This window comes from Akebia trifoliata, chromosome 5 (genome assembly GCF_017979445.1).
Source record: "Akebia trifoliata isolate Shusen 1 chromosome 5, ASM1797944v1, whole genome shotgun sequence".
Lineage (NCBI taxonomy): Eukaryota > Viridiplantae > Streptophyta > Magnoliopsida > Ranunculales > Lardizabalaceae > Akebia > Akebia trifoliata.
Window position 1 is genome coordinate 26942209 of NC_141379.1, and position 12401 is coordinate 26954609.

Genomic DNA, 12401 nt, shown 5'->3' on the forward strand with positions numbered 1-12401 from the left:
CTCATTTCAAAACTTCTAACACCATCAAAATTAGTTTATAAAAAAATTGACAATTTATGATTCTTGAATTTTTTTTAAGGAATTAGAAATTTTGGATCCTCATCGTAGAGATCATCCTCACAAAAAATCAGTTCATTCAGAAACTCTTAACTCATATAAGTCAATAATTTGGAGATCACGTGGGTTGCCCTTATTAATTCGTAAGGTGCTTTTATAATTACACTTGTACATTCTAAACAAATCAAATTGGACTAAAGTAAAATGCTGCTGTCTTTGGGCAACAGAAGGGCTACTAGCCTCCCTCTCATCTCTTCTTTTCTACTCTTTCGTTCCACAACTACAAAACAAAACCAATCAATGTGGAATTTCGTAAGAGATAGATGTAAATCTGGAACTCTTGGGTTGGATGAAGCATTGGGTTTGTTCAATCGTTTGGTTCAAATGCGACCCATTCCCTCCATTTTCCCATTTAATCAACTCTTTGGAGTCATCTCCAAGATGAAACAATATTCTACCGTTCTTTCTCTCTTTAGAAGAACAATGGATTCAACAAGAATTCAACCTGATATCGCCACGTATAACATCTTGATCAATTGTTACTGTAATTTGGGTCGAGTAGATATCAGTTTTGCTGTTTTAGGAAACATTTTGAAACATGGGTTCGAACCAGACCCCATAACTTCAACCACTCTGCTTAAGGGGCTCTGTAAAGAAGATAAAGTAGTGGAGGCCATGGAATTGTTTGAAAAAATAATGGAGAATGGATACCCATACAATGAAGTTACTTATGGTACTATAGTTGATGGGCTTTGTAAGATTGGGAATGTTAATGAGGCTCTTAGGTTGATGAGAGAGATGGAGAAAAGAAGATGGAAGCCTAATACAATGACATACAATACCATTGTTGACAGGCTTTGTAAGGAGAATCGTGTAAATGAGGCATTGAACCTATTTGAAGAAATGATTAGTAGAAACATTGTGCCAAATGTTGTCACTTATAGCTCTTTAATTCATGGTCTATGTAATTTTGGCATGTGGAAAGAAGTTACGATCTTTTTCAAGGACATGGTGAATCGTGGAATCTTACCTGATGTAGTAACGTTCAACATTTTGGTAGATGGTCTTTGTAAAGATGGGAGGACTATAGAAGCATATGGTGTGTTAGAAGTAATGTCTCAAGGAGGTGTTGAGCCCAATGTTTCCACGTATAACTCTTTGATTCATGGACTATGTGTTTTGAGTCAATGGGAAGAAGCAATAAGGTTATTCAATGAAATGGTAGATCATAACATCTCTCCTGATAGATTAACATTCAATATATTACTGGATGCTTGTTGCAAAGAAGGGATGGCTGGAGAAGCACGTCAACTGTTTGAATTGATGATTCAAAGAGGCGAAAAGCCTGACATAGTCACTTATTGTACATTGATGGATGGATATTGTTTGCAAGGCCAGATGAAAGAGGCGAAGAAAGTTTTTGATTCAATGGTGAGTAGCGGTCATGAACCTAATGTTTATAGCTATAACATTTTGATCAATGGGTATTGTCAGGCTAGGAAATTGGACGAGGCCAAGCAACTTTGTGAAGATATGTATCGCAAGAGATTGATTCCCAACACTATTACCTATAACAATCTTATAGGTGGATTATGCAAGGTTGGGAGAGTTGTGGATGCACAAGAGCTTTTTAATGAGATGCAATCTCGTGGCAAAATTCGAGATCTTGTCACGTACATTATATTGTTGGATGGCTTATGCAAAAACAATTATTTAGTTGAGGCAATGAAATTGTTTCATGAGATGGAAAGCCATGGATTGAAAGCTGATATTATTATTTATAGCATCATCATTGATGGTATGTGCAAAATAGGGAATTTAGAGATGGCAAAAGAATTATTTAACAATCTTTCTGCCAAGGATTTGCAACCTGACACCAAAACATATACCATAATGATCAACGGCTTTCTTAAGGAAGGAATGTTAAACGAAGCTGAAGATCTGTTTATGGAAATGGAAGATAAGGGTTCTGCTCCAAATGATGTCACATTCAATACCATGGTTCAAGGATTCCTTCAAAATAATGCTATCCTTAGGGCAATGCAACTTCTCAATGAAATGGTTGAGAGGGGTTTCTCACCGAATGCAGAGACCACATCTATGGTGGTGAATTTGCTCGTGAATGATGGGTCAAATCATGAACATTTGGAGATGCTTCACAAGTTCTTCTTTGAGGGATAAGGCAAAGGTAAAATGCTTAATGCTTTATAAATAGTCTGTACGATTATTATAGTTAGTAATTTTTCGCAGTATTCACATCTAAAACACTGGTTTTCCATTTTTTCATAGATTTAAATTTCCTCGTACTTGGGCCAAAATTTGTTTAAGGAAACAAAAGTATGCAATAAGAAGGTAGAGCGTTGTTCTTCAAGGAGAGCCGGTTCCAATATTTTGGGCGGAATGCTTGGAGAAGGATTACCTCCCAAAGCATCAGAGTGATTTGGGAGCAGGAGGATCACTATGGGTTTGAACATGGACTTGAGAATTTCCTGATTGTATATGCAATTTTAGGCCTAATTAGGATGTCAAGTGGAGTCTAGAAAATTATGCTTTTTCAGCCATAGATTTATCATTTATGTGCTCAGCTCCTGAGTCACAAGTGAAACTCTATTTCATGAACTTTTTAAAGGGAAGGAAGTGCCATTTCATAATTCTTGCCATGCCCATTTAAATCCAACTACCTCAGACAGTTCAACCTACTTATCCCTAATTACATAATTCATTCTTCCACATTACATAAGTATTGGCACCCTGGAATCTATAATCATAGTCACCAAAGTCACCGACTTTTTCAAAAAATTGTGTTTAAATCGCGCGATTTTAAAGACTGGTGATTAAATCACGACTTTTTGAAAAAGTTGCGATTTAAACAAACAAAAATGTGAAATTTTTTTCCTGAGCAAGCTATTTTAAAATGGTTTTTTTAAAGACCATTTATTCTAATAGTTAAAAATAGATTTGATGATATAAATGAGAACACCACGTGGTAGAAAAAAATACATTGTCTTAACACTATTTCTATTTTTTCCCAATTTTCTCTCGATATGCTACTGATTTTTTCGTTTTTTTCGACTTTTTCCCTTGCCGACTCCGAATCCTGACTTGGTGACTATGTCTATAATCTGTTCCCATATCTAAATATTTTTTCTCGAATAACTAACTTATAAGCAAAAATTATATAATTGTAGCATTTCTCTATGAATAAACTCAAATCATTTACTTAGGTGGTGTTTGTTACCGCTTCAAAACGCAGATTTCACTGCGTTTGGGGTGTGAATCTGCGTTAGCGTCTCAAATTACCGTTTGGAAAGAAAATTTGCGTTCAAATTTTGCATTTCTAAACGCAGATATTAAAAGCTGGTAAAAGACGCTTTTTCAATTTGCGTTTGCGGGAGAATCCAACACCGAAAAACGGTTCAGCTGAAACGACAGAAATACCCCGGATTCTTCTTCTCTACTTCTCTTCTTCCCTTCTCTACGACAGAACCGCACACAGCAGCTCTTGTACCAACTCCAACTCTCCAAGTGATGGATCCACACTGGAAAGAGAAAAGGGGTTATCCTGTTTTGGGTTTCATCTCTGTAGCAAGTTTTCTCTACTTGATTTTCGGCCACAAATTCAGTTTTTCGATTCTATGGCAACCAAAGATGAGTTTCATCAGTACGAACTCCGCCCATTTTGTCATCAAAGGTGATGGTGGAGAGGAATCAATGGTTTACATTAATGGGTGGAACTCGTATTGGTTGATGGAGGAGAGTGTGTGAGACAAACTGAGAGCAAGGGTTTCTAACATGCTCAGTAGAGGAGCTCAAATGGGGATGACTGTTTGCAGGACTTGGGCTTTTAATGATGGAAAGGGTCCTAAGTCTCTTCAGATTTCACCTGGTTTCTTTGATGAGAGGGTTTTTGGGGTTTGTCCTCTCATCTTAAAATAAATATTTGATTTTTTTAATCTTAATGTGGTAAATTATATTGAATTTTATAGAATATTTTCTTCTTTTATATAATTTATGTTTTTATTATTATTTTTTATCCCACATATTGAGTTAGGATTCAATAAATTATATGGGAGTTGTATAGAATTCTGTATATATAGGGGTGGTTCATGGGACATATGTAAAAAACAATGGTTTTTCAAAATATGAGTTAGAGGTTTTGGATTGAGTTGATTTTTTGCGAGGATGGTCACTATGATGAGAAGATCATCCTCACAAAAAATCATCTCAATCTGAAATTTCTAAATCCATCAAAAGTGATTTACCAATTATTGGCAAAAATTGGTAAAAAATTGACGGTCCACATTCTAAATCACTTTTAATGGGGTTAGAAGTTTTAGATTGGACTGATTTTTTTTTTTTTTTTTCTGGATGATCTTCCCATCATAGAGATCATCCTCACAAAAAATCTACTCAATCTGAAACTTCTAACCCATATTTTGAAAATTTATTAATGTTACATTGTTTTTACATATGTTTTTTCATATGTCCCTTGATCCGTTCCTATACATATTTTGTTTTCTAGAATTTTATTTTATTTTATATATTTTTATCCCAAATATTGAGGTTGGAAACATGAATCCTATTTCTCCATTATTCAATCTTGTGATGTATCTTGAGATCTTTCTCTTACTACCTCCATACAAAGCACTCTCTCACTAGTGTTGTTATTGTTCTTCAATGTATGTGCCCAAATGATTTCAAAAAATCTTTCAGTGTCGATACTGAACTTATTTCTACGAGCCTAAATAATTTCGAAAAAGATTCTTTATTTAATCTTCTGTTTGGGCTATTTGTAAATTCCCTTGATTTTAAAATTTATTGCTCTACTATTTTGATTAGTTTGCTCATTCTTGTTGTTCTCAACGATAAGCTTGATGGGATACATGAGCTTGAAGTAATAGTAATTGTTATAGGAATATGATGGAGATTGTATTTGTAAGATATTGCATGAAAAATCCATTATTATCTCACATTATTGTATATAAAAAGTTTCGAAATTATTTAAAATGTGTCGAACCATGAATCCACTTTTTCGGGGTTTCTCAAATTACATTACATACTTGTGTCAAACTCTGACACACCCATACATGTATCAATGCAACAAATGGTTGTGTACCTTTCAAGATGAGAGTTAGTAGATTTATAAGATAAATTTGCTTCTTTTAGATTCTTTCATTACTTTTCCCTACGTATGATGCAGGTATTTTGTTTATCAGAAAAATTTCATATGTCCATTTTTAAGAGGAGATGCTATCGAAATTTCTATAAAATTATAAATTTTTTTATAGAATTATAAATTTTTTAAAATTAAAATAATTATTTTTATAATTTTTTAATATAAATTTATTATATTTATATATATTTAGTGTAATTATATATTTATAAGGGTATTTTGATAATTTTTTATGCATTCTGAGTGCATTATCAACCTTAAGGGTATTCTGGTCATTTTACCCTAATACAACAGATTCTAGAAGTTGTATCAAACAGTAATTACTAGATTCTGGTAAACTGCACAACACTTTTACAAAGCTATATCAAACAAGCTTTTCAGTGTTTCAGCTTCTGACCTCAGATTCTGACAGCAGATTCTGACAGCAAAAGCTGACAGCAGATTCAGGCAGCTGAATCAAACGGGGCCTTAGTAATCCTAAGTAATGGGTATTGCTTAACAGTTTTGTCCTAAATTCCGACAGAGAAGGGAGCAGTGTTTGAAAGGGAATGCCAACGATCTGTCCTAGACTCACACATCCTCTCTTTGGCAGTGGCATTGGATTATGTCCATTCAAATGATTTGGTGGAGTGGCTAACGTGTTACCCTATCTGGTCAGTGTTTGACCTAAACAATACTAGAATTCGTCAAAATATTTTTGGGAATGAAATGGGGGATGGAATCACCTCATCCAATTTTGAACCATATCTCAACACCCCAAGAATCCAAATGTGAATGTTCCACAGAACAAAAGTACCAGGCTTGTCACATCTCCCAGGGGATATCCTAAGTCGAAGAATGTAGTCCCAGAACTTTTGTTCTTACAAACAGAGAAGTCTGAGAAATTTGTATCAGGTATTACCTGGCTTTCTATTATAGATCTATCCTGAACTTTGTCTAAAGGTTGCAAAACTTTAATTCTTCTTTAGTTTTGGGTTGCAAGGCTTATGGAGACTGCGTTGAGTCCATTTATACGCAACATGCATCACATCATTTTCAACCAGTTGATGATTGTGTAGTCTCCCGTTCAGCATCAGCAGTTGCAGCATTCCCCAATGTTAGAGATGAGACAAAGTTTGTGTTCACTGGGAAACATGTCAAAACACATGACTCTATGTAGTGCAGCAAAGCCAATCACCACCTGCAGCAGTCTAGTTTTTATGGTTTAATTTTCTATTAAGACCCAGTTATTGACTCATCATGATTCATCACTCCCTTCTTATTTGAATTTCGTTTAATTTCTTTGTGGATCATATTGTTTTTCTTGGGGAACCGCCTTCCTTAATGTCAAAGGATTAACATTAGTGGTATGATTTTAGAGCACTGATAAGCAATAGTTAGAAGAGGCGGTAATTTTTTGAATAATTCTGAAGTTATAGTTTCACAACTAGTGTTAGTGAGATGACCTTTGGAATGTAAGTAATCAATCTTGATATGCAGCCTTAACATTTGATGCGGCTCAATACTTGTTGCCTGGAAGGAAAAAAAATGGACTGAAACTAAGTAGAAATTCTGAAAACAGATTTTTTCTTTATTAGTTTAGACGATCATCTCAAACAGACATTGCAGTGACCGCTAAGAAATTTGAAAATATATAGTTGCGATCAACAGTATTGAACACAGTACCCATCCAAAGCCATTTAAAAGGAAAAATGACTGAAATTCCTTTTAATTTCGACAGACTATCTATTTTCCTTCACAGTAGTTTTGGTCTTTTGGAGTGTGACATATTGTCTTGATCATTATTTGTTCCTCAAACACATCTATATTCTCTTGGTCCATAGTTTTTGAACAAGTCTAACAAATTTTAGAACTAGCAGAAAATATTAATAGGAAAAAGGAAAAGTTTTAGAACAAGTCCAACAAGTCATTTTAATGAACATCTTTTTGAGACAAGTTTGAAAAAGGATTCAGTGATTCCATTTAACATCTCCCATATGTTATTTTGTTAACTTAGTGTATTTATTTCATATCCTGTTCTTCAAGTATGATGATATATTTTTTATTTATGCGTGCACTAAACGTCATGTATTCTAATTTACTCATATAAGAATCAAGTAGTCTAATTTGATGTCAAAATGATAGGTATGGTGTCCCAAGTAGATGATCGGAATGATGAGCTTGGAGAACACATTGCGTAACAGATGTGCAACTAGATGATCACCACCCACCAGGGTCCAGCCCTTATTAAGAGAATTACGTGCTTTAGTCAAAACTCCAAAGTTTGGCTGTCAAGAAATAACTTGATGTATGAATTTTGCTTGATAGCTTAAGGGAATTAACACCAAAGACTCGCAAATAATCGCTACCTAGGACAAAGATCAAATGAATGAAGCAAAGTCTAAACTGGAGACGTCCGCTAGGCAAGTCGAGCTGATTGGCGACCAAGCATCTTCAATCGGATTCATCAGTTGGGATTAGTTGGATTTACTATTGAGAAGTACCGCGAGCAATTTGGTGATACCCTATCTATTGGCAAAGAAAAATCAACAAAACACCTGGCTCTGCTTGTGGTTCGCTCTCTGAGGGATTTTCCTTTCATAACAACAATCATTGCAGAAGAAATGCCCTGGAAAATATGAAAATTTGAAATTCAACCCCTACAATGGCACCAGAGTTGCAAAGAACAATGTGCGATACATGATTCAACCATATTTGCTCAAGTTCATTGATGGTTTCTCTAATTAGTACCAAATTATCCTCTTCCAACTCATGTGCAATTGGATAGTGTAAAGATGTCAAAACTTCTCATTCAATTTGAAGAACATAGAAGTCGAACATTTCCAAGATAACAACACTCAAAGATTTAAGAGCCGAATTACTACATATCCCCAAATGCAATGATCTTGTGCTAGAAAATCCCAACAACCAAAAGCTGTATAGAATTTTATATCGCTTATTCATCTCATGAGCAAATTTTGGCTCTCACCAAGGATTTAACTTTCATCTTAACTGCAATTTTTTAATTATCAACCATGAACACTAACTAATTTTATTTTAATTATAAATGTTATTTTCATTCAAGATTGTGCTATTTCCCCCCAAATTAAAACAATGCAGGTGTAAAACTAGAATTTTATATAATACTAATAAAATTATGAAAATATCTTCCAACCACATAACTTAATTGGATGTAAAATAATTTATCGAAGCAGTTGAATCATTTTGATAATATATTAAAATCCATTCTTTTTTAATCCATCAAAAATCTTTTTAAGTAGAAAATCTAAAGTATAAAATGATGTAACTAGACCCTAGTAAAATATGCACTTCCAATTGATAAATTGTCTACTAATTCGTTCATAAACTTTCACTAAACTTAACCTTGTGTTTTGCCCCTTAAGTTAATTATGAATTAAATTAAACTCATTTAAGTAATCAAACAAGATTAAACTCATTTACCAAACATTTTTATTATTATATTAAATAAGTAACTTTTAATAAGCTCATACAAGCAGCAAAACTCTCTATAATTAACCAAGCACACACCCTTACTAAGGCGAGAGAGATAGAGAGAGAGAGTTAAAAAGTAAACAAAAACAACCAAATTAACTTAAATTAACTTAAAGTTCTTGTTTCTGATCCTTGTTGATAGTGCTCTTCCCCTGATCAGTCAGTTTCTCAGGTTTTTCATCTCCTCCTGCAATACTAACCACCTTAGGACCCTTGATCTTATCAGGAGACAACTTGGTCAAGGAGATTGTGAGGACTCCATTCTCCATCTTGGCCTGTACAGAGTCCAAGTCTACATTGTCTGGAAGACGAAACTGACGCCAAAATTTGCCGTAAATTCGCTCTACTCTGTGCCAATGGTCTCCCTTCTTCTCTTCTTCCTTCTTCCTCTCTCCACTCACTCTTAGTACTCGATCGTCCACCTCTATGTTTACTTCTTCCTTCTTCAATCCTGTAAATTTTACATTAGTTTGTTACAACTAAATTACCTTTGGGGGAACTTCACTAAAAGAGATATACTATTGCCACACCAACTTTTGCTAACTCCACCCCAAGTTTGTGTGGTGACACATATATATATATATGGGTCCCGTTCAATGGCCAACAGTTTGGCAAACACTTTTTCAAAACATGGGTTAGAGGTCTTGGAATGGGCTGATTTTTGGTGAGGATGATCTCTACGGTGAGGAGATCATCCTCACCAAAAATCAGCCCATTCCAAAACTTCTAGCCCCAGTTTACAAGTTGAAAAATCGTGAACCGTCCATTTTTTGTAAATCATTTTTGATGGGGTTAGAAGTTTTGGAATGGGCTGATTTTTGGTGATGATGATCTCCTCACCGTAGAGATCCTCACCAAAAATCAGCCCATTCCAAGACCTCTAACCCATGTTTTGAAAAATGTGTTTGCCAAACCGTTGGCCATTGAACGCTACCCTATATATATATATATATATATAGGGTGAACCTCCATTTCGAAATACTCTTCATTTTAATTCCCACAACATGAATTCATCATTTTTATAACCTCCGAATTGGTGAGATTATAATCACTTAATATCTATGACTTTCTAGATATACAGTGAATTCATTGCTTATAAAAAGATGAACAGTGCACCAAAACCGGAATTTGGACATACAATCCCATTTACATATGAATTGAGGTGGCATTAGCAAAAATTGGTGTGAAAATAGAATCTCTCTAAATTAAACGATTGTTTAGACACATGCATATTGGTGTTAAAAAGTAAATTTTGGTTTGTTAATAGAAGCTCTCTTTATATGTTTTCCAATAATTTCGAAAAAAGAAAAAAATTTGTCCAAATTTGTATTAATATTTATGAAAACAGTCGTGTTTACCCCATTTTGAGAATAATGGTAAATTCTTTAGGCACCCCAATTTTTACTTATGACACCCCAATTATTTATATTATTTATCGAATTTCAATTAAAAATTAACCCACCCATGTAAAATAGAAATTAACATTTTCAAATCAAAATTTTCTTCATTATACTTGCAAATTAACACTAACGAACAATAACCCATCAAAACAAACAGGTTTGACATCAACTACGATCACCTCTTAATGTTGATCTCGTGCTCTTCATTCTTCGTTCTCTCTATCTCAAAAGAGAAGAAAATATCAGGACTGACGACTCTTTTCTAAAGAAAGAGCAAAGATATTCTCACCATGTTAATTTCTACTTTCTAAATTTTGGTTGGTGTGTAGTAAATAAAAGTTGGGATGCCAATAGAAATTCTCAATGAAAACATTTCTGCTTCGATAATTTCATTAACTGTTTTAGAAATACCGTTTTTGTAAATATTAAAAAAATTATCTGTTTAAATTATTTTGGACGAAATATATAGGAAAATCTTACCAGGAACATCTATCATGATATAATGCGCCTCGGGTGTCTCTTTCCAGTCCACACGAGCAGGAGAAAATGCCACGTCATCCTTTTCAAGACTAAGAGGGATTTGTTCCAGAATCCGGAACGGATCGGGTAATCTATCAGACAAAATATCCTGAAGCAGACTTCCTTGACGGTCGCCAAACGGTAACAGAGACCCTTCTAACGTCGGACTAACGGCAAGAAGCAACAAGAAATTAGTAACGGCGCAGATAACGGCAAACTTCATTTTGTTAGTTTTTTGAGTAGCAGTTCTGAACGTTTGAGCTGAAGATGATGTTTTGGCGAGAGTGGTGAAGGCGCTTTATAGCAGGAGTGGCGTAGCTTAACAGGTGTTGTTCTTGAAAGTTCTCTCGAAGAGATTGATAAAAACCAGAAGGTTCGAGTTTGATGACGTGGAATGTGAGATTGTTCGAGAGATTTCAAGGAGGGAATTTTTTGGTGTTTGAGTGAAACATCAAACAACGATACAGATTAATCAGATCTTTCGACTTGTGGACCACCTCTCCATGTACAGGACGTGTCAATCACTTTGGCTCCTCAACTCCACTGTCAACCGGGTTTGGTTGTGCTTGAATTTATAACAAGGGCTTGTTGCGACAATTAGGATTTAATAACACTTTCCTTGGTAAGATTAAGTCTTACTGAGGGTCGTTTTGCAAAATTCAACTGCCACGTTGTAAATCCAACACAGTCCTCTAGATTTCATGGAAAACACACCCCTCCCCCTCCCCTCCCCTCCCCTCCCCACCCCAATGGTTATAAAACTTGGTTTCGCGTATTGTCTCGTCCGTGCCAAAAACCGAGTTGTCTTGTTCAAAAATTTAAAAAATGAATGTAAGGTATTAAATCTCGTTCGAAAAATTGATTTGTCAATACGTCTCGTTCATGTCTGAAATCGAGATGACTCGGACGATACAATTTCAGTCAAGGTTTTGAAAAGAATAATGATGAATGCACACGATTTTGATATGTGGCTAACATGACAAGGGCACAAAACCACACATCTTTTTCATGTGTATCTAAGAGTCATGATGAATGCACGTAATTTTGGGTACATGGTTGACATGGGAAGGGCACAGAACCATATATCTTTTTGTTCGGGATACACATGAAAAAGATCAGCGATTTTGTGCCCTTGCCATCTCAGCTTCATACCCAAAACCATGTGCATTCATCATTATTCTTTGAAAATAGATGGCTATCGAACTTTCACAGAACTCGTGAATTTAAATTTACAATCAACAATGGAAATAAAAATAAAAATTGAATTTCTTTTAAAGTTCATACAATTTTTTCCTCTATAATCTTGAAGCATCGGATCATGTTTTTATCCCACGTCGTGAGCATGGGCAGATTTACAGTGGGGGCCTTACCTACAAAAGAATTTTCAAAATCGAAGGATTTATTTAGTTATTGCGACAGTTAACAAAGGCAAATAAAAAACTCCACCACTATTACCCTTACATATATCTTTTTAACTCTTAGTTGCCTTTACAACATCTTTTTCTACTCCTAATTGCCTTCCCCCCCCCCCGGATGTGAACCCAAGGACCTTTAGTAAATGTGGAATCCTTGCTAACTTAGTAAGACTATTTAGATCGATTTGAATTTATGTATGACTTAATTTTTTTTTTTTTTTATAATTTTGAATAAATAATTTAATTTTATATAATATTTTATCATTTAATATATTATAATATTTTTTTTCTAATTTAAAATATTAATTAGGGTGATTCTATAAAGAAAAAAAAAACTAAAAAGTA

The 12401-nt window shown here is 34.6% G+C and overlaps 2 protein-coding genes across 10 annotated transcripts; one reads left to right on the forward strand and one right to left on the reverse strand.

The window, feature by feature from the left end:
• Positions 1 to 246: 246 nt before the first annotated feature.
• On the forward strand, positions 247 to 8595 carry LOC147401864 (uncharacterized). Of its 9 annotated transcripts, none has more exons than XR_015178731.1 (4): positions 247 to 2245; positions 2347 to 3281; positions 5703 to 6124; positions 6213 to 8595. XR_015178731.1 is itself a non-coding variant. In XM_086443328.1 (2 exons), exon 1 carries the CDS (start codon positions 262 to 264, stop codon positions 2236 to 2238), a length of 1977 nt encoding a protein of 658 aa, XP_086299454.1. In that variant the 5' UTR covers positions 247 to 261; the 3' UTR covers positions 2239 to 2245; positions 7355 to 8594. The 9 variants fall into 9 exon arrangements, 1 of the variants encoding a protein (XP_086299454.1); XR_015178732.1 differs by having other exon boundaries at positions 247 to 3281; positions 6213 to 6432; positions 7355 to 8594; XR_015178730.1 differs by having other exon boundaries at positions 247 to 3281; positions 6199 to 8595.
• Positions 8596 to 8666: 71 nt separating this feature from the next.
• LOC147401865 (22.0 kDa class IV heat shock protein-like) lies at positions 8667 to 10961 on the reverse strand. The gene is made up of 2 exons (XM_086443329.1): positions 10603 to 10961; positions 8667 to 9173 (listed from the first exon to the last, which is right to left on the reverse strand). The coding sequence occupies exons 1-2, from the start codon at positions 10862 to 10864 to the stop codon at positions 8833 to 8835; spliced, it is 603 nt and encodes a 200-aa protein (XP_086299455.1). The 5' UTR covers positions 10865 to 10961; the 3' UTR covers positions 8667 to 8832.
• Between the last annotated feature and the right edge of the window lie 1440 nt (positions 10962 to 12401).